The sequence below is a fragment of the Rhinolophus sinicus genome, linkage group LG01 (genome assembly GCF_036562045.2).
Source record: "Rhinolophus sinicus isolate RSC01 linkage group LG01, ASM3656204v1, whole genome shotgun sequence".
Classification (NCBI taxonomy): Eukaryota; Metazoa; Chordata; class Mammalia; order Chiroptera; family Rhinolophidae; genus Rhinolophus; species Rhinolophus sinicus.
In genome coordinates, this window is record NC_133751.1 from 158,237,266 (window position 1) to 158,265,005 (window position 27,740).

The window sequence follows — 27,740 nt, forward strand, 5'->3', positions numbered from 1 at the left end:
TACTGACAGGTACTTGTAGTTAGGATAGACTAAATCTATACTCCTTGAGGCTTATATTCCAGTGTGGGGCGGGGAGGGGATAGATAATAAAAAGGTAACTAATAATGTCGGAGAGTGGTAAGTGCTAACCAGGAAATAGTGAGACTTGAGCCTGAGAGTGGGTGACCAGGGAAGGCCTCTCCTCTGAGGAGGAAGCAGCAAGAAACAGCAGAGCAAAGGAAAGTGCAAGTTCCCGAGGCTCAGAGGACAATGAGAAGGCTAGAGAGGCGGGGAGGCTGGAGCATAGAGCCTCATTGCCCAGGTGAGGAGTTTGGGTTTACTGTAAGCACAGTGGGAGCCAACAGGGTGTTTTAAACAGCCTACTGCTTTAAATAATCTAATTATGTTTTGAAAATGGTGCCCGGATCTTCATGGCTGGTGAGACATACAAGGTAGAGAAACCCTGTGGGAACGGGGCAGAGGGGAACAGTTATAGCACAGAGTCTTGGCCCACGTGGAGATATTAGGATGCATTTACCATCAACAGGACATGCATTTCATTCATTCACTCAAGGATTTACCTTGACCTAGGCGCTGAAAGAGGAGCTTACACCTATTTTTACCTCATTAACCTTGTGTAAGTACTGAAAGATAGGTAACATTATCTTCATTTGGCAGCTGGGGAAATGGGCTCAGAGAGATGAAACAAAGTCCCCCAGTTTGGGGTAGTATGTGACACTTTTGGTGGAGTCCCACCCAGGTCCTCTGAATATAAATATAGTTTCCACTCTTCCTTGGCTGTCCTATCTGTTCCCTTCCTAGCACTGAGATGTAGGAAGTCAGCCTTGGACTTCAGGCACTGCTGCTGTGCGATGGTTTCTGAGCCACCAGGGTTTCGCTTTTCAGCATCAGAATGCAAACCCTGGCCTGTCTGCTTCCCCAGGGTGACCCGATGCTGGCAGCCAATGGTGTGACAGCAGTTATTTATCCTCCACAGCCACGGTGCACAGCGGATCCGAGATGAGGCACCTCAGAAACAGCATTAATTGTGAAAGTCTCTCTTGCAGGTCACAAATCCTAAATCAAAGAGGTTGATTGGTCTTCAGGAACTTGGAATCTGGACTATTCTGGAGCCTGTTGCCCAGTCCCCACTACCCAGGCAAAGCCCTCTTCTTACTAACTGAACTGTGACAACAGCCAGATTTCATCTCTGCCTGCCTTCGTCATTCTGGAGACACACCACATTCTTTCCCTCTCTCCCCTTCCTCTTTCTTCTCCTTCTTCTCAGACTCCATGGTGATGTGCCACTGGTGTCTGTAACTGTCACTTCAAGACTTTGAAAATCGTTTCATCACCTATTGAATCCTGAGAGGCTCCTTAAATTGTGACACCTGATGATTAAGGAAGTTTCAGGAGGAGAAAGTGGTGTGTCTTTATCTGGTGTCCTCTTCTTCTTCAAATCCTTATCCTTAACTCTCCATCCTGCCTCACTTTTGCCTCTGCTGCCCTGTACCCTCCCTGGGGGATAATTGGTCCCACCCAGCTCCCCACCCTCACCCCGTGACTCTGATGAGCAGAGGCACTCTTAGGCAAAATGTGCTCAGATTTTTATTTATTCAACAAAATATGTTTTCAAGTACCATACACAGAAGAAATTGTTTTTCATTTTGTAGTTATATAAAGAGGTTGAGATTCGCCAAATATAATAAATTCTGAGAGAAGACAAATACATTTTTAATGACTGTAATCCACTAAGGAATAAAGTGCTATAATCTCGAATAAAGTGGTTAAATTATTCCTTTTAATAAAATTATCATACCCTGTTTCCCCGAAAATAAGACCTAGTCAGACAATCAGCTCTAATGCGTCTTTTGGAGCAAAAATTAATGTAAGACCCGGCATTATGTTATATTATGTTGTATTATATTATATTTATTATATTATAAGACCCGGTCTTATAGAAAAATAAGACTGGGTCTTATATTAATTTTTGCTCCAAAAGACGCATTAGAGTGGATTGTCTGGCTAGGTCTTATTTTCAGGGAAGCACGGTATGTAGGCAAACTGTACAAATATTTCACCTAATGTATTATGAGAGTGTTCTAAGGAGTTAAATTGAAGTGATATGAAAATCCAATTTTCTTTCCTTTCTAGTTTATAAACATGTATGTATGGCTGTGGGTTTATCTTTTTTTTTTTTAACAGAGCGATGTGAGAGCGCCAAAAAGCACCAAACATGTTCATTCGATTCAGTGGAATAGAACGAAACCTCAGGATGAAGTGAAAGCCATCCAACTTGCCATTCAGACATTATTCGTCAACTCAGAGGGCAACCCCAGAAGCAGGTCCGACTCAAGTAAGTTAGATGTGCACTAGACTAGGTTCCAAACAGTAAACTTGTCTCATACTGGGACAAGCGCCTATCTGTGACTAGCTATAACTTGAATATAATACTTCCTTGTTCTATTTTTAGAATATTGGTTCTATAAACAGAGTATATGGAAACTAGTATTTATGGACTTAGAACTATGAGAATATTATAATAAATTTCAATATTTGAATAACTATGATAAAAGATGAAAATGAATGATTGTTATATTGGTAAGTAAAACTATGTATGTGTTTATACATATATATTTAGTTTCCAAATTTGTAGATAAAGATATGAATCTTCTTCGATTCATATAATGCCTGTAAAGTCACTGCTGTCACTGGGGCAACTTCTTGAGTGCTGAATACCATGGATACATCAAAGCGCAGGAATAACATGGGGAGGGAGGGGCGTGGAGGGATGGGAAAAATCGAGGTAAGGAAGCACAGAGATAGAGAAAACATAAAATGCAGATGATGGATAGTGGTGATAGTAATTACAGGTGATATAAAGAAACAACTGAGAAATAACATGGAGGAAGGTCAGCTGACTTGCTAGTAAATTGGTCATCATTTGGTAGATTCGGGGAAGAGGTTCTGACCTTCACCTTTGTAGGTCCAGAAACTCTAATACAACCCAGAGTTAGGCTCTGTGGGACTGTGACAAGGGAACAGTCACATGGGAGATGGATGCATAAATCCCCATGCAATTCACTTTTTACCATGAGAAATATACCTGCCAAACAAACCAGAAATATGTGTTTCCTTATCAGTGCATTGTTTTCCCAAGAAGAATATATACCTGAGAAGCCATATGGAAAACAAAATACCCCAATGTCTCATGTCACTGACTTATGAGAGCCGAGCTTACGTGTCCTCCACTGTAAGGACTGGCTTGCCAAGCAGACTAAATATTTTTAAATGTCCCCCAGCCAGAGGGCCCAGAATCCTGGGCAGTACTCCAAACTCACCAACAAATTCTCTGACAGCATGCTGGACCTGCCTTCCTCTGTCAACACAGTTGATTTGGGCTCTTTTCTTTCATAATTAATTACAAGAAGATATTCTGACCACCGTGGTTGGGCTTGAGTTTTTACCAGGGCTTCGCAGCCACAAACACATTTTCAGACATGTCTTACGGTGTGTTGTCTCTACACATGATTAACCCATATGGTGCTAGGTGGTGATCCTCACTAGCTTGTCTCTCAGAAGGCACTCTGTTTCTAAGTTCTTTATTTGCTAATTCAACAACCTTGTGTCGCATGCCTACTCTCATGCCATTAAGGACTTCTTCCTATATAATTTTTCCCCTCCCAAATAATTAATATTTATAAGGCACATTTTACTTCTGTAGGGCTTTCATAGCCATGATCCTATTTGATCTGTACAGCACCTTTGATCCGTACAGTAACCCACCCTTGAAATCTGTGGGGGTCTTCTCTTTCCACCTCTGCTGTACTTTTCTCTTTTACGTAAAGCTGGTGTTCTATATCCAAATCCACATGACACAAAATAGCTGCCAACTGCTTCCAAGTTTTACAGAGTTCAAATCCCACCACTTTGAGATTCACCAAAGAGATACTCTATCAGTCCCAATTCCAGATTCCCTGGAGAAGACTTACTGGTGCAATTGTTTTGAAGCAGCCTCCTCTGGACCAATTAACTGTGTCAACAGTGGGAGGTGGTGGGGGTGTGGTGAGGACACACTGTGCAAGATATTGTAACCCTGTGGGGGAACACAGGATAGAGACAGTCCCAAAAGACGGCAATGGGCAGACATCTAATGTGTCCCCTGCTTCTCATAAATCTAAATACTTTGGGAGAAAGTAAATTATTTCTCTAAGCATGTATACAAGAATAGTCAGTACCCTTCAATCTCCCAGTGGAATGGCTTTGGATAAACCTTTTCCTCTAATTATTAACTGCAGAGATTGTAGGGTAAAACAAGGGCTTGACCTCTCTTTGACTTACTCCAGTTTTAGGTAATTTGCCTCCCTTCCTTCCTCCTTGTATTTCTTTTTCCCTTTTGATGTGAAAGCTCAGAAGATATCCCCTGAATCAGTTAGAATATGTTTTTCAGCTGCAAGTAACAAGAAATCCAACTTCCACTGGCTCCTTCCCAACGGACCAAAGTGTGGTCCCTGGACCAGCAGCCTCAGGATCAATGGGAACTTGTTAGAAATGCAAATTTTCAAGTCCACCCTGACCTGCCAATCAGAAACTAGGGGTGGGGACCAGCAGTCTGCACTTTCATAAAGCCTCCAGGTAATTGAGAGGCAGTCTAAAGTTCTTAAACCCTGGGTTTTCACAAGAATGAAATTTATTATCTTCCATTAACAAGAAGTACAAAGGTAGGCTGGGCTCCAGGAGCAGGAAGGTAAGCTGGCTCAAGCACAGTAAGGATGAGGAACAAATCTTTCCTTCTTTCCCCTCTGTCATCAGAAGACTTCAGTGCCTTCCCTGTTCTCACGGTTAGGAGTGAGAAAGATTTGCCAAGAAACCCCCAGCAGACTACCCCACAGGTGGCCTTGGCCAGAACTGAGCATTCCTGAACATGACATCGCTTCGTCTGGCTTGGACTAATCAAAGTCTGTCACTAGAGCCAGAATGTGGTCAGCTTCCCCCAGGCTCCATGGAGGGGGATGGACACCCAACATAGTCAGGGCTCTGTTAGGAGCTAAAATTCAGAGAAGTCAAGGTGAAGGAAAGACATTGTGGTTAGATGAAGGCTGTGAAGAGTGTCTGGACACAAGAGGTCACCTGTGTGTGGACAAATCAATTTACTGCACAGGTGTGGGTCACCTGTACAGAGCAGTGAGGGAGGCTCCTTGCTGCCACAGAAGTGAGCAGGCTCTGATCTCCAGAAGCTCCATCTGACAGGCTCAGCGAGGACCACCAGGGAACTCAAAAGCGTGGGTGACATACTTCAGAGCCTGGGGAAGGCAGAAGCGATCCTGGGTGTGAGGAACTTGCTCATTCACTGGAATATATTAAGCCTACTAAATGTTTCTTGTCAATTGACCATTTTTATTTTTTTTTATCCTTCTTCCTGCTTGCCGTGAAGTTTTTATTTTTTTCATAAGAAAAAAAAAATTTCTTAATCCTGAACCTCAGGAATCTCGCTCTCCTCTGGAGATCTGAACTTTCTTCCAAGCAATCCCTAGCTGTCTCAGTTGTTGGGACCCAATTTCTTTTTTCTGCCTTTGGGGTTCTTGCCCCTGCCATCCAAACACACTTAAACAGCAATTTCTAGAAGTGACAACGCGGCTAGGTAAGAAGATTTAGATGCAGAAGGACCTAGAACTATTAGCTGAGTGACCTGGGGCCAATTACTTGACCTCCAAACTTCAGTCTCTTTGTTGATAGAATAAGATTATTGGTATTTATCTGTGAATATTATTGGGAAGATTAAATGAGATAATGTCAAGCATATAGTATATCTCAGTAAGTATAAATGCCCTTTTTTTTTTTTTTAAGTATTTATAATAATAAAGGAAATGTCCTTATACCTAGCCTAGAATTTCTATGAATGGTAAAGCTGAGAGCATCCCAAACAGGCTTGAATTTCCGGGAGTCAGGCTTATGAATTAGGCATGCAGCTTTGCTGGGGCTTAAAAGACACTCGTTTCCATTTCTTCTGCAGGTGCTGAGTGCCAGTGGTTAGACACTCTGAGGATGCGACAGATTGCGTCCAACACTTCTTTGCAGCGTTCCCAGAGCAATCCTATTCTGGGGTCACAATTCTACCCGTATTTCAACGACCAGGATTCCTATGCTGCTGCTGTGAGGCGGACCCAGGTGCCCGTTAAGTACCAACAGATCACACCTATCAGCCAGTCCAGAAGCTGCTCTCCTACCCAGTACGGACTGACCAAAAACTTCTCTTCTCTACAGCTCAACTCCAGAGACAGTGGTTTTTCCAGTGTTACTACTGACAACTCGTCAGAGAGCCCTCGATACTCAGGTAGAAGTAGGAACAAATATGATCGCGGTAGTGTATCCCTCGGTTCTTCTCCTCGAGGAAGGTACAGTGGAAAGAATCAGCATTCCACTCCTTCAAGAGAGAGATATTCTGGGAAATTCTACAGAATTAATCAGTCAGCACTCACGACGCATCAGTCACCTGACTTCAAGCGAAGCCCAAATGACCGCCATGAACCCAGGACGATACCAGGGATGCCTCTGCACCCTGAGACTGACTCAGGAGCCAGCGAAGAGGAGAACAAAGTCAGCGGAGGAGGATGGACAAAGGTGAAATACCGGAAGAAGCCCCACAGGCCCTCTCCTGCCAAGACTAACAGAGAAAGGGCCAGAGGAAACTACCGCGGGAGGAGAACCTTTTGATGAATTGAATTAGATGAGTATTCCTAAGCAGTATTTTTTTTGTTAAGTAATGTAATGGATTTTGATAATATAATGTCTTCAGACAATTAAGGAAAAGACAACATTTCCATTTTCAGATTTAGGGAATATCTTCTAATTGAGACACCGCCAGACCAGGGCTAAAATTATGGATGTTGGTTGATCAATGATAGTAACTAGACTTAGTCATAACTATACATATTTCCCCCCTGATTTAACATTTTTACAGGAGGGAATATACCATCGTATTACCCTAACCACTGCCAGTCTGGTTAGCAGGGCCTGAACTAGGGGGAAGTTAAGTGGGGCACTCGTCTTGGGTACAGAATTTAAGGGGGTAGCCAAAAGCTCATTAATCAAAATAAACGATATTTTAATGCAATATTTAAATAAATGAAAATTAATGCAAAAAATCAAAAATCAAAATCCTAGATAAACACAGGATCAATATTACTGATTTTTCTTTTTGTGTAAAGCTCTGATAGAGCTTAGCAAGGCAAGCCTGTTTTATGTAAAATTCTGATATTTTGTTCACCATGAATTTTTTGCATTCATTTTCTTTTTAAAAAATATTGCATTAAAATATCATCTATTTGGATTCCTGAGGTGTTTTTTGTTCTGATGCCCCCTTAAATTTTGTGGCCAATGCAAGCACGTCACTTGCCTTACCTTAGTCTCAACACTGTTGGTTAGTATTTATTTTAGTAACACATTTGGGTTTTTATCATGGTCAGAGCTGAACTAATTTTTAGACAATAAAAAACATTATTGAACTTCATATTGATTATGAGGCATATCTCATTCATTAAGACTTATCAGAAACCAAATTGCCTCCAAGATTTTGGAGATTGCTTTTGAATATCATTTCGTACATGTTACCAAAGGAGGAGCACAGAGGGGAAAACAACCATCCATAAAGACATCTTGGGATGTCAGAAATCTAAAATCTGTAAGAAAACAGACACAGAGCGGGATAATAATATAATAATGTCACAAGTTAAAAGCCAGACAAATTTAAAATTACCAACATCCTTGTTCCAGCAAGACAGTAAATACTATCCTTGCAGCAAGAAAGCTGTAAGCAGCTGGGGGTAAAGAAGTAAACAGTGTGGGTGGGAGGAAAGTGCCTGCAGTTGAGGAAAGGAATTGTGGGATCCAACTTGTGAAATTCTTCATGTTTTAGGAATCAAAAAGTCAGGTGGCAACAAACGTATTATATGTCAAATAAACAAATGTTACTTTCAATATATTTTGCAATTCTGTTCAACAATCAGTTACCCTAAATAGCAAGTGTCTTTTGCCCTGCATAGGATTCTCCTTGCTCCACAGAAATCCAAATGACACATCGGTAATTCTGTGGGGTTGAGACCTCTTTTAACAGAAACCAGTCATCAAGTACAGGTGTATGTTCCCAGAGTGGCTGCCCTGCTCTAATACAGTACTTGGGCCCAGTAGGGAAATCTGTATGTGGGTAGCGTTGAAGTCAAGGTCATAGGAAATGGCCTTTATTTACAAGGGAAGCTGTGATCTAAACGTTGATGCAACAGCTCAGTTTTGTAAGTCGTGTTGTTTTCCATCTGCATTTAGAAGCAAAAGCAATGGGAAATGGTGAAATCGGATAGGGAGATACTCTTTTTCCATCATGGATAACTTCTCCATGGTTTTAAGCTCCACGGTGATCCCTTCTCACCATGCTTATATCAACCACAGTCTGTTTTCAATTATTTTTTTCCTCTTGTCCTTTGTTCGTGTTTAAATGTAAAGAAAAGTGGACTAATACAAAGTATGCTATCTTGCATGCTGCTTCCAAATAAGCAACCAAATGTTTTCTTTGATTAGAATTTTTGGATAAGTGGCTGAACACAGGGTCTTAACTGAGTCACTCTGAAAGGAACACAAAATATGGCTTTAATTATTAAACAAAATGTGCATTCTGGAGAATTATTGAAGACTCTGCTTTAAAAAATGCTATGTAAACAATCACTTGTTTCATGCTGTTTTTCCCTACTTACTTTCTTGGTCCATGGGTTAGAGAATCCAAGCTGGTAGTAAGGTGACTTAATGACCTCAGCCCTGTTTAGTGCAGTAAGCCATCACAAAGAGGTTATTCCAACAGTCCACAAAACTGACCAGTTTTTAATATCTCATGGAAAAATACTTGTTAGCATCAGTGCTCCCAGTCAAAACCAAAATAAGATCATCTAGAGTCTGCTTCTTAGTTGTAAAAAAATAGTAAGAGTTGGATGTTCTTTCTTTTTTTTTTCCTGATGATTATTCATCAAAAGTTGCTTGCCGGGTTGAAAGGTGAATGTAAATCAAGAACAAAGCAACAATTTTTTTTTTTTTTTAAAGAACAAAGCAACAATTAAAAAACAAAATCAAAGCAACAATTAACCGGATTTCTTTTCCATCAAACGAAATAATTTGCCAGCAAGAGAAACTATATTAAACTTGCACGAGGCTGAGGTTAATTACTCCTCCCCCAAAAAAGGATATTTTAAGAAAAAAATATAGTAAGAACAAATAAAGAAGTATATCTTGGATTGGGTACCTCTAAATGTGGGGATTTGGTGGTCCCCAAGTATGCGTCTGATCAAGTCTGGAACTGCTAAGTCTATATCACTTGCTACCTTAGAGACAGTCATTGTTCCAGACATAGCCCAGACAAAGCAGGATGTTTTGCTCTTTGCACAATGTCACTCGTTAGTTCTATAGAACTAACCTGAATAATCACCTAATCCCATATATGTAAAGGAGCATTGGAGATTATTTATCAATGATTACTTTAGAAATAAATATAAACTGGCGATTGTTTTCAACCAATTCATGAATTTAGTTCATAAAAATAATAAAAATTAAACTGCAATGTTTAAAACTATTCATAGTAAAGTTTACAACTGGAAAACCTGACATGGGAAGATCAGGTTAAAAAACAAATGGCCAAAAAGGAAAACTCACAATAGCACAAAAGATAATTGGTAAAATTTGGTATGAACAGAAGAAAATTTGGATATATAAAATCTTCATTGTAAATTTTAAATTAAAAAGAACTGATCTCATGGGAAGAAAATCAATATAATGAAAAAATGGGGAAACAATTTTATGTTGGGTAGAAAATCAGGAAATTAAATTGACATAATGACATTCACTCTGAAATTTTTTTGACAAAAGCATTTCTCAATAATTACATAGTTTTTATCAAAATATTTTATCCATAGATAAAGAGACAGTGTCCTAGGGTCAAAACAGCAAGATCAGACTATCCAGTAATTTATGTTGGCCACAGCTCAGGGCATTCTGACTTAACTGCAACTGTTTCAGTTCAGAAGCACCAAATATTTTATAAGCCTTGTAAGTGCCGTCTCTATAATTTACCATTTCACCTCAACAAGTTGGTACAGACAGGGCATACTTCTGAAACTCGGACTCTCGGGAACTGCTCAGTCATGAGATGCCGTGATGGTGCTTGTGCCAGTTTGTTTAGGGTGCAACATCATTGAAATTTTAAATTATTATTAAATACAGACACGGTATTCAGGAGGCTTATAAAATCTCTTGCCATCGTTGGATTTGAGAAGCGACAGTTAAGTCAGGATGCTTTGGGGAAGCCAGAGCACAAGGCCAGGGCCCAGCTCTGTCTGCTATTGCTAGAACTGGGTTTATGAGATTGCGGAGGGCAGAAAAAGTGCCAAATCCACAGTCAAAATTTTGAAGGCTTTTGTGTAGCAGGCACCACTCAATTGCTCTTTCCCTTTGAGTAATCAGCTGGCCAAATAATGCATGACCAATTAAGAGAGTTAAAAAATGAAGACGACTTATAACCTCATTTTTCATTCAAAACTAAAATCAAGATGTACTCTCCATAACCAATGTTCCATTTACTCGACTGTCCCAAAGAATTTCCTTCCCTACCACGTAGATGAAGGTCCAGCTGACAGCCTCCTTGCATAGTTCCAGCCACTTGTTCCATTCTGTACTCCTTTTGGGGACCTTTTATCACACACACTCTTGCACCATTGCAGTCCCACTCTCCTGAAGGGGCTCTGTGAGAACAATGCAGTGATGCCCACAGAAGTGACAATAAGGGAAATAAGACTAACTCCTGGTACTAATTCATGGAATGGCCACAACACAACAATACCTCCAAGTCCTGAAAAACATGTTTGTAAATCAGAAGGGAGGTACGAAGCAATCCAAAGAGAGCATGAGTCTTTCAGAGGCAGTGGGAGGAAGGTTACGGGTGGGTTTGGGGACAGCCAGAAGTGGTCAGCCTTGGAAGCCCAGAATAAAGTGATCCACGAAGGAAAAGTTGAGCTGTACTCTCCAGCCAAGTCTTCATGCAGGACACAGTCTGCCCAATCCCTCGTGGAGGCCCATAAGCAGAGCCCCTCCCAAACTGCCTGGAGAACCTACCCAGTCGGAGAGACAGAAACCCTTTGTGGAGATGGTCATATGTTCCAGCTCCCGCTTACTTTGCATGGCCATTCGCCTCCCCACAGCAATCAAACACCACACTACAGCCACACTGAATTAGCTGCCACTCTCTCTCTGTCTTCACTCCCTCCATCTAGCTTCCCCTGCATTGTCTGGCTAAGTCATCCTTCAGCTCTCTATTCAGACATCACTACCTCCAGGAAACTCTCCCTGAGTCCCATGCCTGGGTCAGGCCCTTATGTGTCCACATATTGGCTACTCACTCATATATAATCCTCCTTGTTATAATTGTCCCAAAATTTGCTCATCTGTATTTCTCACTAGACTATAAACCCTATCAATGCAGGGGCCATGCCTATCTTGATCACCATTGTATCTCTACATAAATAAATAACTGGTACTCAGTCTATTTGCTGAATGAATGTATTAATTGATTAATTTATTAATCAAGCTAACAAACCATCAAATCATCTAAATTGTTGTTCTAATCCATGCTCATTAAGTGACCTTAACAGGACTCTCTAATCTACTTTATAGTTATATTTCTAGTGTTAAAATAATTGCCATTCTGATTTTATACATCAGTCTCTTGTGAGTTTTGCCAATGTAAATTGGCCCATGAGCACAACTCTGAGACACAGATTAAGCTTTGGGGCTTATCCCTGAGAGTTGATTGTGGGTATGCCAAAGCCCCCAAGGGAGAGGCCAGCTTGTTTTTCCCAAGAAACAGCCCCTAGCATCATAGGGAATTTCTATACCTAGTATAGCACTATAAATGCAGGCTCTCAATAAACATTCATCGCAGGAATAAAAAAGAATAGAAATACTATGTATATTCAAGAAATTCACACATAGACATTGTGTGAATTTTAGATATAGATATAGAATCTCACTGTATAGCTTTCCTTTCCAGATGCATAAAGTTCTGTCTTTTAATGAATATATTGGGGAGAAAAAGTAATTTACCTCTAATCTACCCTTCTAGGTTTTCAGCTGACACCCCACCCCACCCCCATAATAAATAAATAAAACACAGATTAACAGGAGAAAAACAATCAGAAGTTTGATAACATGTGTACCTCCTGTATACAATGGGAAAGAGCCAGGAAGGCTGATTTTCCCCCAGAATGGCCCAAGCCATCACCTTAAATACCGTCTCCAACTAAAGACAAAAGATGTTGGTGGGTCGGGGAGCCAATTCTGGGAAGTGACCACGGAAAGCACAATAAACAAGGGTAAGGCTGTTACACAGATTTAAAGCACTGCCTTCTCCCTTGATGTGAGTTCCTAGAGATGGGTCATCTGGCTGTTCCTGGTACAGAGAGGGAGACACCTTTACAGAGGGAACTTCCCTTATACATGTAAATGTCTCTTACACAAGGGTAACTTCTACTCACTTTCAGAGCTTCTCTCGGGTCTTCAATTTCTTAAAAGTAATCAGCCTAAAATAATCCTTATGCCAAAGAGGCATATTTTGGGGTGGCAAATTCTGCCTCTCTTCACATATCAATCGCTCCTCTTCCTAATGCCCTCTAGTCCTGTGTGACTGCTTCCTAAAGTACCTAAAGCTTGACTGCAAGTCGACCTGGCAGTTTTCCCTTCTTGTACCCGGAACAGCAGGCACACTCCTGATGCCAGATGATGTCTGTCTGGCTGAGACTGGGGAAGACGTAGGGCTGGTGCAGGGACGATTCAAGATTTGTCAGCTGGTTGTGGACAATTATCAAGATGTCCAAACTGGCTCCTTTGCTATGGGTAAGCAATTTACTGTTGTGCCTAATTTTAATCTGCAGTGTACTGTTTGTCCGCATCTGCTGTGTTAAGCATTCATTAGCATTCAAAGGGGGAGCTGATGGTATTGATCACTCTTATTAAAACCCAAAACAATCATGTGGCATTCTCTTCAACCACTGAAGTCACAGCCAAAGTTCATGTACTCAGAACACCGGCAGAAAGAGAAAATGCGACATTAAAGCAGGGATATCAAAGTGGCATCTGTTACAAGCATTTATAGTTTGGCACCTCTAATCCTGGCCCCAGCTTCCCAGATTATGAGGTTCTTGAAGACAGGAAACTTTTTTGTCCCCCTGAATTTCTACTAGGACCTGGCTCAGTGCCTGGCACGAAAACGTTCTCAATAAATTTTCTGATGAGTGAATAAATAAGGAGTGAAGGTGAAATAACCAGTGCTTGTTATACAAACACTGTAAGAACAACTACATTTCTCTAATACACACTGTAACAGCTATGTATTGCTACCGTGTTTCGTGAAAATAAGACCTAGCCGGACCATCAGCTCTAATGTGGCTTTTGGAGCAAAAATTAATATAAGACCGGGTCTATAAGATAAGATGAGATGGGATGGGATGGGATGGGATGGGATGGGATGGGATGGGATGGGATGGGATGGGATGGGATAAGATGATGAGATGATAAGATAAGATTAGATAAGATGATAAGATAAGATCAGATAAGATACGATAAGATAATAATATAATACTGGGTCTTATATTAATTTTTGCTCCAAAAGACACACTAGAGCTGATGGTCCAGCTTGGTCTTATTTCCGGGGAAGCACGGTATATAACAAAATTTAGCAGCTTAACATAAGCATAAACATTTGTTAGCTCACACAGTTTCAGTGGTTCAGGAATTCAGGGATGGCGTAACTGGCTGATCCTGGCTTGGGTTTCTGATGAAGTGCAGTGAGGTGTTCACTGAAGCTCCATTCATCGGAAGCCTTGTCTGGCCCGGGAGGGTCTGCTTCCAAGACAGTTCTCTCTCATGGTGCTGGTTGTTCGCAAGAGTCCATAGTTCCTCCTCATGTAGATCTTTCCACAGCTTAAGTATCTTCAGGACTTGATGGCTGGATTCCTCCATAGTGATCCAAGAGGGCAAGGTGAAAGTCACAACGTCTTTTAGGACCTCACTTAAAAAGTCACACTTGGTTGTTTCTGTAATAGCCTACTGTCTAAACGTGTCAGCCTCTTCAATATGGGAGGGGACTACGCAAGGGTGTGAATACCAGGAGGCAAGAATCACTAGGTTTGGGGGGTCATCTTGGAGGCTGGCTGCCACAGACACCATTAATATCTCTGTACTGCCCAATTGTAATTTGAGGTCTTCTTTCCTGAGCTTTGCATTTTCTGCTTGTTTTACATTTTCCCACCACCTAAATTTTGAACTTGAGCATACTTCCATTGCGTGTTTGAGCCAGAAGGCATCTTAAAGACGATCTCCAGAAGTTCAATGTCCTCATTGAACAGCCAAAGAAACCAATCTGTAGGAGTAAAATTCCTGCCCAGTCACTCAGCCAATTACTCAGGCAGAGGCAGAGCTCAAGGCCACTCAGGCTGGGCTCTTCCCTACACGGTTCTCATGGAAGCCTATGCTTTGTGAAATGTTTAATCACATGTGCAATCAGTGTTCGTGAGGTCCGGCAGCTGTAAGTTAATACTTATTTTATTTTGGTACAATTGAGCGTTCTTGGATTTCCATGGAGACTGGGAGAGTCTTTGTGGGTTAGTCGGTGTGACAAAATGCTTCTAAAAACAAAACATTAAGGCAATAATATTTCCTGTTTCTTTCATCAGACCTGTGTTGGTTTCTCGGGATTTTGTGGTGCTTTAGAAAGAATATTTTTACAGAACAAGCATTTCTAACAAAGTTGTCTGTAAAGTACATTTTAATGCTCAATTCAGGCAAACATTTGCTGAGCTCCTACCGTGTGTTAGGCACTGGCCCTTCCTTCCCTCTGATTTCCATTGTTAATTCAGAAACAAGTCTCAGAGGGAGAGGGAATTATTTCCCTGTAGACCAAATTAGAAACTTGGAAAGAAAGAGGTGGAAACATAAAATGGAAAAAGAAAAATCATTTATTTTGTGGGACAGAAATAATTCTTCCCCGATTCCTTTGCCAGTTCTTTGGTCCTTCTGCATACCACCCCACTCCCTTCCTTTCCCCTGACTGTATGCATTTTATTCTTGCCTGTGGCTTTGAACTTGAAGTTCTCAGGACTTAGCTAACCCAATTATTCTTTGTCTTTCTCTAAAAAATGTCTGAAAATCACTAGTTCCTGCATTTAATGTAACACACTCATACTCTTTCCTTAAATTTGAACCATTCTAGCAAATCCCGGTCTTAATTTATCAAAGAATCAAAATGAGTTTACTAAAAATGAGAGACCCAATGCTAGATGGTCAATTTTCAGAAATCCAATACTTCTCATCAACACAGATGAAGTTCCAAGGAGACTCAAAAGGAAAATTACGACGCTTGTTTGACTGAAGCTTAACTATAAGAAACAGTCCCATGGCAGCTAGTTCAAACACAGTTAAATTTATTGTAATGTAATATAAACTATATCATGGAAGAAATAATTACGGTTAGAGTTAAGATTTATTCAGTGATCACTATGTGCCAAGCCCGGTTCTGAACCCTTCCCTCACTTAATCCTCACAATCACCCCTATGAGGTAGGTCCTATTATGATCTCCATTTTACACTTAAGGAAACGGAGGCATGGAGAGCTTGGCTCTTTGCTGAAGGTAATTTGAGAAGTGGCACCAGGGCTGAGTAGACCCTCAGAAGGACTGAAGCTGGAGGGCTGCTCAGACCTCACAGTGGGTCCAGAGGCCTCGCAGGGTCGCTGGATCGTTACCTTCATGCTCTGCCATTAATGTGACGCAGCCACCTCCATGTGGATGCTGCTTTCCATGCCACTAACATCTGATGTTTGCTGCTCTCCCATATGTTAACTTCCATCCACAGGCCTTCCCATCCCTGAGGCTACCTCATGAACCAGCAGCAGCTCCTACCTTTAACCAGCAAATTCCTTCCATGTTTCTTGTTTCAAAGTCCCAAAAGAGAGAGAATTTGCTTGGCCCAGCTCATATTTTTGAGACAAACCAGAGAAGTCACAGGTTGCTCAGCAGACTGTAGGTTGGGTAGGTGCTTTCCCTGGTCCTGTGGCCGATGAAGAGAGAAGTGTGAGGATGGCAGATGTAGAAAGCATGGCCATCGAGGCTGCACAGGCTTGCAGCTGCAATCCTTTCTCTCAGAATAGGATATAGGCATAATTGTCCAGCACATTTTTATCCTCTAATATCTAATCTACACTATTTGCTAGAAGGGCATAATGGAACAAATTTGCTGAATTTAATAAGTATTTTTATGTAGCATTTATAAGAACTGTACCCCCAAAATTATGCAGATAAAAATGTCTGCTTTTTAAAAAAGATTGGATTGTGAGCAGGAAACCTACACTCCTCCTGTGTTTCTCCTTTACTATTACACTCATAACAATTCTGACATCAGATGTGTGGGTCTTTTTGTTTCCCCACACCAAGAAATTCTGTGACACCAGTTTGGTGTCCTACAATTTAACTGAATTCTGACACTATCTACCTGGAAATAGTGCCATACTGTAAGACTGCTCCCCACCCACCCACCTACACACACACACACACACACACACACACACACACGCCAATTGCAAGTTCAGGTTGTCCCTGCACTGTAATTATTCTTCATTTCCATTAGTGCATCCTTTATTTCTGACTCATTCTTTTTTATGGTTTCATCTCCATTTTTGTGTTTCCTATCTCTCTGTTGAAGTTCTCCCTGAGATCATTGAGCATTCTTATAACCAGTGTTTGGAACTCTGCATCTGATAGATTGCTTATCTCCGTTTTGCTTAGTTCTTTTTCTGGAGCTTTGTTCTGTTCTTTTATTTAGGACATGTTTCTTTGTTTCCCCATTTTGGCTACTTCCCTGTGTTTGTTTCTATGTATTAGGTAGGGCTGCTATGTCTTCTGGTCTTAGTAGAATGGCCTTATGTAGTAGGTGTGCTGTGGGGTTCAGTGACAGTCTTTCTGGTCACCTGAGCCATGCACTCCAGGTGTGTCCCTTTTGTGGGTTGTGTGTGCCCTCCTCGTGTAGTTGCACCTTGGTTGATAATTGCATATCAATGTGAGGGACTGACCCTTGCGCTCACTGGTTGTGAGGACTGTCTGTGACTACAGTGGAGTTGTGGTGCAGGGGCTGACCCTACAGAGCAGGAAGTGCCTCAGCAGGGCTCTGGTGCCTGCCCAGTCCGTCCCTTGGATGTGTCGTACTTGGAGGCAGCTGGATGGTGCTCCAGCTCATTTTCATGTTGGCCACTGGGGGTTCCAGCCCCAGGACCACCTTGGAGGGGATCCACTGTAGGTCAAGTTCAGCCACAGCCAATCCCTTCCTCTTCCCCACCCCCTACCGCCCGCTCCAGTGGGAGCCAGAAAGAAATCCACAGATGGCTGCCGCCTCTGCTATGCTTGGAAGCGCCTTTGAGAGGCTAAGCCACGAACCAAGGCCAGCTGCTGCTAGTGCCAGCTTAGGGCTGTTCAGCCAGAAGCACAGGACACACTCCAGCCAGATGCTGCTTGTCTGGGTTCCACGAACCTTTGAGAGTCTAGGAAAGTCTGCAGCTTGAGCCAAGGCAAGGTGATCTGTACATAAAAGCCACTGAAAGCAACCTGGGTGTGCTTGAAAGTTGGGCGGGGCCAGGTCTCAAATCGCCAGGGTGGGGCTAACGAAAAGTGGAGACTCAGAAATGGTGGCCACCTGTGTTTGTATGCTGGGAAGGGGGAGGGAGGGCTCAACAAAGAAACAATGGCCTCCGCCAGCTTTCCTGTCCAGGAGAAGGCTGCTTCTCCAGCCCCCATCCCAAGCCAGACAACTCAATTCCCCACCATTTGTCCCTGCCGCCTTTCTAGCTGCTTCCCCAGCGCTGGAACATAGCGTGAGTGATTCCACTGGTGGGTAAGTCTTCGCGGGGATCGCCTGTGAGTGCAGCTGCATTCAGTCTCACTTAGTCACAATCTCCACTGGTTTTCACAACCAAAAATTATGGGGACTTCTCTCCTTGGCACTGGAGCCCTGGGATGGAGTGGGGCTTGGATCTCTCATCCTTCTAGGGGATGGGGAAAGACCCCCACAGCTAAACTACCCGTCTCAATCTTTAATGGTCACACGCAGGTGTGGGACCAGCCCGTTCCACATCTTTGACCTTCCTGCCAGACTGGAGGTGGCTTCTTCTGCACATCCTTAGTTGAAAGGCTTCAGTTCAGCTTGAGTTTAGGCGATTCTCAATAATGGTTGTTTTGTAGATTAGTAATTTTGGTGTGGTTGTAAGAGAAGGTAAACACAGCGTTTACCTACTGCGCCATCTTGGTTGTTCTAATTATTAAAGTATATTTTGGATAATCTGTATGGGCACCTCAAACTTACTTCCATGCAACTTCAGTGTGTGAGTCTGTGTTTTTGTTGATGCTAAATAGCATCAACATGCATTTTGGTGGGCTAATGATAAAAGAGGAAAACTTAATAATATTATTGTGGAGGCTCAGAACAAGTGTGGATTATTTTGAGCTAAAGACAATTGAGGCCCAAACAGCTCAGGAAGAGCTTTTTACCTCCCTCTTAACTACCTAAAAGAATTCAGATAGAGTGGCTCTTCCAGGAAGAAGAGTTATCACCAGAGATAACTACAAAGAATATGGGATAATTGTGGTGGGGGGGACCTGCCAGGGCTTGCAGACCTACATCCCCTCTGTGTCCCATTGTTCCTGAGTGGCCCAGCAAACATGTTTATCAAACACACATTTTTCTGTCTTGAATTGTCTTCCTCCCCTTTGAAGTCCCAGACTCCTACCCCTTTTCCTTAGTTCAGAACTGCCTGACTTCCTGTTCTTATAGCGCCTTTCTTTGTCTTTCTCTGTGTGACTCCCTCACTTAGCATAATGTTCTCAAGTTCCATCCATGTTGCAAATGGCAGGATTTCCTTCTTTCTCATGGCTGAATATTATTCCATTTTATATATATATTACATCTTCCTATCCATTCATCCAGGCACTTAGGCTGTTTCCATATCTTGGCTATTGTGAATAATGCTGTAACAAACATGGGCATGCATATACTTCTTCAATATCCTGTTTTCATTACCTCTTGTGATATACGCAGAAGGGGAATTGGTAGATCATATGGTAGATCTATTTTTACTTTTTTGAGAAACCTCATTATTGTTTTCTAAAGTCTTCCGACTTTTCCCACCTTTCTTCTCCCATTGTCAGTTACAATAATTGTAACTACAGTTTAACTGTAGCTTGTTATATGCCCAGTACTTTATAGATATTATCTTGTTCAATAATGTTTAATTTGATTCCTCAAGTCATGAATTGTCTTCAGTTTTGTTTTGTTTACCATTTTGTTTCCCACGTCTTTGTCTTGTTGAAGAAGGTTCTTTAGCTAGGCAGCATTTCAAGATGAATGGCTGCTGAGAGTTCCTGAAGGGTGACACTTTCAGCCTGAATCAGGCTATTGTCTATTACTAGAATCATGAATTAATGATACTTGTCCAGTCATTATCTTGAGAGCTTTTTGTTGGCCTTAAAGAGAGATAATTCATTTTGCTTGGGATATGACTGTGGTGATTTGGTCCTCAACAAAAGACAGTTTACATGCTAGTAGAGACCTTTGTATTTTTGAGTGTTCTGCTGTGAGCTGCTTTCCTTAGCCAAGTTCCCTGAAAGAAAACACCCTTCCTCTTCTCTCAATCCATCATTTTTACATAGACAGGTTTCACAAACACAGACAGGAAAAGTATCAAATGTAACAATGCTCTTCCTTTATGCAGGGCTTAACAGCCAAGCCACAAACGTTGGGCCCCATAGCCTGGTGACACCACTGTGTTGAATACCCTTATCTCTGTTTTACAGAGGTGAAAAAGATTTCCCTGGTGGTATTAGAAAAATCTAGAGAGCTGTCCAAATTGGAATGCAGAAGAACTTAAGTTTAGTCCTTAATGCAGATCATTGTGGCCCCATTCACAATACTGTCATTGCAAGACTGATGCTAATCATAGCTAGAGAAAAAAAGAATGAACATTGTAGGGAGGAAAACGTTTTCCTGAACCCTGCGAGGGTCTCTGGCTGGGTCTGAAATACGGACACAGACAGAGTAACAGGAGAAAAGTATGCAATTTATAATAATGTAAAAATTTTCCTCTTTAATTTTATGCATATCTTTAAAAACAGTATCTCAGAAGATAGCTATTCCCCCATTCCCATTGCCTATCACTCTATTATACGGGATGGGTATATCAAATTTTGTTAACGAGTTATTTACTAAATAAAGTCTAGGCGTATCTAAAAGCTATATTTGTTCAGCAGCTCCCTAGCATACATGTTATATCAAGATTGAAAAGAGTCACACGGATTCTAGATTAAAAACAAATGATTAAGAACACAAAAACAAAAATAAAGCAGTGGTTATCAACACACACTTGCTCTTTTTCAAATCTTCATTCCTGAGCTTGCTGATTGCAGCATTTGAAAAGCAAAACATTACCACTAACAAGCAAGGCAAGGAAAACAAATCCCATCACAACAGCCCTTCCAGGGTTCGACCTTTAACACCAGGCAAGTATGTAAATGTGCCAACGTCAAGCTCGGTTGAGAGAAAGGAGCAGCCCACTTAGCTCAGCTGGTTGTTGGATCCACCACTGAAAGTAGTGATTCGTTTACCAAACTAAACAGAACTGAGAAGACTAAAACCAAACAAAAGAAAGGCGTCTGAGTTTTTTTAAAAAGGTCATTCTGAGGATGTTTTTTCTTCTGACTGAAGGGTAACCCAATGTGCCACCCCCAAAATATGCATCTTTGGGATAAGGATTATTTTGAGCTAATTCTTTTTAAGAAACTGCAGATGCAGGAGAAGCTCTGAAAACAGAATAAAAATTACCGTTTGTAAGGGAACTCTACATTTATAAGGAAAACTTGCATTAGAAACGGGCCTGTACCAGGAAGAGAGCTGTTCCCAGATGACTTTTTCACCTGAGCAACTTAGCAACCTTTGCTTACCAAATATTCCTCTTCTCACCTCCCCCTGAATTGCTTCCGCCTGTGAAGTCCCAGCTCCTTTCCCTATTCTTAGCTCAGGATGGTGTATATATGTCTCAATCCTCTGGCCACTTTCTGAGTCTCATTTCTTTGTTGGGTACAAGGTAAGTAATTAAAATTGTTTTATTTTTCTCGTTTAATCTGTATTTTATTATGGGGAGGAGAGTCTCAGCTAAGAACTCAGAAGGGTAGAGGAAAAATTATTTTTCCTCCCTTACATCATTTTTAAGGAAAACTCTTCTTTCACTAATATTACTACAAAATAAGAGTGAAGTAAGTACCTTTAAAAGATAAAAGGTACAAAAGTACTCCGTTTACACCTGGCTCCTGCGATGGGCTCAATAAGTTATACATTTTATCATTGTTGTTATTAGTATTTTATTAGATTCTAAAACTCAAATTAATGTGGCCAGGCCTGAGGTAGAAACGGTGTAAAGCTCTACTCTGCTATCACCCAGGTAAGCACTTACACAATTGTTTCTGTCGTTTTGTTAATCTTTTTTGTTTAAATCATTCTCCCTAGTCCTTTTCTTTTTTGTTTTGTTTTTATGCTGTTTTACAGATACTGTGTTACTAGAGGATCAATTTTTAAAATTTTATCATCTAGTCAGCTTCCCCGCCCAAAATAAATACACCTGTTGTCTCCAGGCCCAGGCTATCTGAAAGGGGTTTTTGTATATCAGGGACTTGGTTGTACAACTTTGTATTTTCCTAAACACTAAATACCATGGTGGCTTGGTAAATTGGATAAGATTGTGTCAATTTTTAATGGATCCCCAAGATTCCAATCTGATATTACATAAAAAATTCCACTTTAAATAAACAAAACAGAGAGAGAGAGAGAGAGAGAGAGAGAGAGAGAGAGAGAGAGAGGAACAGTCTGGAAAGATACAATAAAATATTAACTTTGTTTATTTCTGGGTGGTGGGATACCAAGTGCTTTGTATTTTTTCCTTGTTTTGCTTATTTGCTTAATACCTTAGAAATGAAGGTGAGTTATTTGTATCTTTTTCAGTTAGTTGAAAATGTACTTATGTAAATATTATAATCCAGTATCTTTAGATAAACTTACTAGAGAGAGCTTTCTATCTCCTCAGCCCTGTGGGTCCTTTTCATATCTCAAAAGGCTCTGAAGGAATCACACCACTTATCCACGACGGGCCCAGTTTGCTGTCTGCACTCTTAATTCTAGCCAGGCATGTTCAAGGGAGAACCAACAAATCTTAGCACAATTCCATACCTCTGCCACTGAAACAGATCTCTGAACTCTTGTTTTATCAGATGTGGGTGCTGACAGTTTCATCTTTGGGAGTAAGACAGCCCTAAATTCTGATCCGTCTCTTAGGAGCTGTATCGTGTTGGATACACATTCCCCATCTATAAAATGGGTACAAGGGTACCGACTTCACAGGAGAGTGTTGAGTATTAGGGATAAGTGTAAAACTTCAAACAAAGTGCCTGGCAAGAGCCAGCATGCAACACATGGTAGCCGTGCTTATACTTCGTCTCTGTAGGTAAAATGGTCATTTCCACCGCCTCCTACTGTAAGTATGAACGTCTTTGAAGGGAAGGGCCTCCTTCTGCAGAGCCTTGTCAGTGAGCAGGAACCAGCCTGCACTCCTTTGATATTGAAATGATGAAGATGCACGTCCCTCTTAAGAGAACACTATGCAGAATACTGTTATATAGAGTCTATACACTCGTATGCCTTACACACAGATACATACTAGATACCTAAAGTATATATTCAGTTCAGCTGCTTATAGTGATTTAGCAGCTCATGACATGTTAATGTAAATCATGTTACTCCTAATCCTAGAGTAATTCTGCTCTTGTCCTGCTTACCCTGCTAATGTACTAACCACCTATATTCTTAGAGAGATTCTCCCTCTCTAAATAATTGAGAAAATACTTCTTGAGCAATGTTCATTTTCAGATACCTCAAGACTTCTGAATCTTTTTTTTTTTTTTAACAATTACCTTCTAAGTCTGTATTTCTCAAACTCTCATGGCTAAATAAAGCCAGAGGTCTCTCAAATCAGACTACCTCAGCTAGAATTCCAGTCACCATTTCAAACTGTGTCAAGTTACTTAACCCACTGATTCAGTTTCCTCAACAGTATAGTACCTGTCCTGTCTAATAAGGTAATGTGCACAGAATGGTGAGAGCCCAGCATATAGTAAGCAGCTATCATTATATATGGCCAATATTATAAAAGTGAAATAGACGCCACGAACATTTGCAACTCCGTCAGTCCATCAGAATGGCAAACTGCCTATATGTGTGATTGTTTCAAATGACAACCATTGTCAGAAAATCATTAAATGTGCATACAATTGTCAGAGCTAAGAGAACACAAGATACATAGACAGTCCCTAGAGTAATTTCTGCATGATCTATGTTACTGGAAGTTGAGTGGCAGGACATTATTTCTCTCCCATGGAGAAACTTGGTTTGGGGGTTTCCAATAAACTGCACTATTAACTAGTTGGCCCTGCCACCAGTCAAGTTCAGTCATCTCAGATGTGTTTGAATGCTGAGTCCCTTATTATTTGTTTCATCCCTGGTTTCCTCTCCTTTATTCTGGCATCCCCCAGTAGACGTCCCCATGCATGTGGAAGGATTTGAGGAAGACCAGCAGAAGCATACCCCACAAGGGGACACATCAAAACTGTCCTCTGACCATTAGCTAGAAACTGGCTGAGCTGATTGAAGGGCGCAGTTTCTCAGACATTCTTTGTTCCTCCTGCCCCCGTGTGCGATCACTCAAAACAAGGACATCTGTGTGCGAGCACCAGTGACCATTCTGTTACCAGGTTTAAGCAATACCACTGAGGATCAAATGTTTCCCTTTTAAGCTTACATTGTCCACAAACCCAACTCCCAAGGATACTGAGGATGTGCTTCGAAGATACTCATTTGAATTTTTACTTCCAGAGTGAAATGCCCCTGACCTAATTGCTACTATTACTCTGAGCCAGAAAAGACAAGTTGCTTTATTTGGTAATTGAGAGGAAAAACCCGAGCCAGAAAGACCGCTTAACTTTTCATATCAACAAATCAGAAGAAAATAACCATACTCCTCTGAAAAAGAAAAAAAAACATTAGAGATCAGCAGAAATATTTGGTGATGCGCTGCATGCAATATGGAAGCATTTTTGTCTAAGTTTAAACTTCCAGAGCTCTGAGAATCACATCGTTGGTTGTGACAGGTTGGAGGTTATGTAGGAGGGGTTTTAATATGTCTAAAGTTAATAACAGTCTGTGGAGATTATATTTAACCATGTGGAAACATCTTGATGTGGAAAAACAGAATAGGCCCAATGTTAGACCCAGCTGGAAAGTTCCAGAACAATTTAGTTGAAGACCACAGGGGCAGTCCAATGTCCATTTGCCTCTCTTCTGTAAATTACCAGGGTAGTTGATTTTTCCCAAGTGACTTTATGGCCTTCTCTGAATATCCAGACTCACAAAGAATTTGATTTTCCTTTCTCAAAATTCCTATACTGCTTATGGTCTGATATATACATTCTAACACTTGATTTTAATACAGACTATGTAATAAAATGTTAAAATAATCTAATTGTTTCTGTAGATTCATCTTTTCTCATTATACAGTAGCTCTCTCCTCATCAGGGTCATTGATAAATCCTTGGAACATCTAGTAACTCCACAAAATTAATAGGCACAGAGCAACTGACACTATCAGTTTGAGTGACAGGATGATGAATTCAGATAACACCAGGGTTCAGATGTCTCACCAGGTCAGCCTACTCTTTCTTACCACATGACAAAAGGCAAACAAAACATGTTTCATAAAACAAAATACACTTAAATATTTAGATATTTAGGCATTATTCAGGTATGGTAGCCAGGTGACCTGGTTTATAATACCAGCTCTGCAAATTATCTATGTGACCTTGGGCAAATTACTTAACCTCTCTGTGTTATAGTCATTAGTTCAGTGAGTCACTCATTTAACAAATCTTTCATTATTATTTTATTTGTGCAGAATGTGGTGCTAGAAAGGAATACAAAGGTGAATATGGTTTTCTCAAATCTATCTTCCAACACATTATTGAGGTTTTCATTTCTACATTTTTATTTATTTTGTGAAACTTTCCTTTTGTTGTTCTTTGAATATTCCTTCTTCATAGCACTCTGTTCTTGTTTAGTATCTTCTCATCTCTCTTGGATATTAATGTCATTGTTAAAAAGTATTTATTTTTCCCTGTAGAGTCTCTTTTTGCCAAGTTGCTTTTTCTCTATTTTTTTGTTTGTTTGTTTTCTTTCTCTGTCTTTCATATTACATGCTTTCTTCCAATGTCATCTTTTACAGTGAGAGAGAAAAGCTGATTGGAAGATCTGAATACATGAATGTAGCTTGTCAACTGTGACCTCACCATAGAGCAGTGGTTTTCAAAATGTTTTGACCGAGTAAACAGTAAGAAATGCACTGTACATAATAACCCTGTGTATGCAAATGTGTGTGTGTGTCTTAAAATTTTCACAATACTGCAGCAATACTTCATTATATGTGATACATTCTCATAGTTTCTGTTTTATGGATACAACCATACAAAATTGATTTCATGGTGCAGTACTGGGTTTTCACCATAGACTGAAAAGCACTGGTAGAGGTGATCTAGTTTTCTTGGGGAATCCTGGGTCAGCCTTCTCTCTTGGAATTACCAAGCAAGTACCCAGTAGACACTTGTCCCTTTCCCTGTTTGGAGAGCTCATGTTTGGTGGCTTAACCTCTGGGAGCCAAATAGGGGTACAAGCTGGGGGCCTCCTTTGACATGTGAATTGTCATTAATCACCTGTTGTTAGGTGGAGTCCCTCACTTCAGAGGCCCTTTGTATTACCATCTGCAGATGATAAACCCCCTGTCTCAGGGAACAGCCACTGAGTGGCTGCAGTGGGGGAGGGCCGCAGGGCTCCTGCTCCTTACACTGAATTTCAATCCTTCCTCCTGTTTGTAGCTCACCTCTACCCCTGTTCAGAAAGGAATATAATGTTGCCAATTCCTGAGTCTTTTGGAAATTCTGCCCTGTGTAGGGGTTCAGAACAAGTCACCCCAAGATGTGCCTTTGTGGTATGTGGATTATTTTGAGGTAAAGTAACTAAAACCCTGTGGACTCAAGAGAAACTTCTGCCCCCTCACTCCCTTTAACAACCTGGAAGAATGTGAATTAGGGGCCTTGGCCATAATAAGTGATTATCAGAGATAATCTACCTATGTGGCGGGGCCAACTACTGATTACTGAGTATGTGCTCTCCCTGCAATTGCCTTCCGAAGCCCCAAGACGCATGACTTCATTCCTAGTAAAGAATGTCTCATATACCACCTTTTCCCTTTCTGTCTCTGAACCTCTTGTGCATGTGGGCTCTCTGACCCTCTCATGTACATAGAGTTCCCATACACATCTAATTGTATTTGGTCATTTTCCCTTGCCAAGCTGTCTTATATCTCTTTGACTACTGGATCAGCCAGAAGAACCTGGAGGGTAGAGGAAAGTTTCTTCCTCCCCCACAACTGTAAATGGGTCTGTTTCTTTGGGTTACTCACTGTTGGTTAAGGAATCCATTTTCTCCAACTGATTACCAGTCCATTCTCTATTTTCCAGCATCTAAAATGTTCTTGCATTTGTTTCCTCTCTAATTTATTTGATCTTGTGTTTTTGTTTTAAAAACAAGCACAAAGATAAAGAAAACCCCTGTTACTGTGAATTTGGTGAGGTTTGGAAAGGGAGCACAGCTAATTGCTGGTATTAAAACCAACATTTTAAACCAGTCTTTATATACAATTTCACATTTCCTTTAAAATTTTTTAAATTTAATATTATGACATAATCATTTCCCTGTGTCATTAAAAACTTGATGAACATTTTAATTGCTTCTTATATGGCATTGTCCTTTCTTAATTTATCCCATCATGGACACTAGGCTTGTTTCTAACTTTTCTCAGTTATAAGTAATACTGTAATGGACAGTAAGTGTATGAAACTATGTCCTCATTTCAGATTATTTCTTTAGGATAGATTTCTAGAAGGGGAAATATGTGAAAAAAGAGGGGGGAGAAAGATAGATGAAATAACAAGTAAATCCTCACAGGAGGAGGTCTATGCCAGAGATCCTCAAACTCTAATTGCCTCAGAACAGCCTGGAAAGCTTGTTACAGCAGCCTGCAGGGCCCGTCTTTAGAGTGAATGAGTCAGTAGGACTGGGGTGGAGACTGGTAAGAATTTGCATTTTTAATGAGTTCCAAGGCCTCAGCTAAAGCTTTGGGTCAGGAACCACACTTGGAGAACACTGATCTAAACCGAAGACAGAGAAATAGTCTTGAACATAAGAAGGAGGGAAGAACAATAGATGAAACTGCAGAGGTGTTTGTTAAGTGGAACCTAGGCGAGAAATTGCATCTTTATTTCCACCTGACCTAGGAGATGGACTCCTCAGCCAAAACAAGAAGGTAAGAGCAGAGGGAACAGTGTGATGAAAAAGGTGAATGGCTGGGGTAAGCCTCGGCGGGATTTAATGAAGGAACTGACCTGGAACCCTATTAAGTTACTGGCAGCATTGAGAATCCAGCTTAAATTTGACATCATAAATTTAGAATGATACTAGTTTTCATGGTCGTATGATGTTTACAACAG

General features: G+C 41.0%; 1 protein-coding gene across 2 annotated transcripts in view; it reads left to right on the forward strand.

Moving 5' to 3' along the window:
• MAP3K20 (mitogen-activated protein kinase kinase kinase 20) overlaps window positions 1-7,956 on the forward strand; it is a 163,779-nt gene extending 155,823 nt beyond the window's left edge. The window contains exons 19-20 of one of the 2 annotated variants that reach the window (XM_019727457.2): window positions 2,185-2,335; window positions 5,993-7,956. In XM_019727457.2, the coding sequence (XP_019583016.2) occupies window positions 2,185-2,335; window positions 5,993-6,693 (852 nt within the window). In that variant the 3' untranslated portion in view covers window positions 6,694-7,956. The remainder of the gene's footprint in view (window positions 1-2,184; window positions 2,336-5,992) is intronic. The other variant, XM_074338165.1, reaches the window with a different exon arrangement.
• Window positions 7,957-27,740: the final 19,784 nt, after the last annotated feature.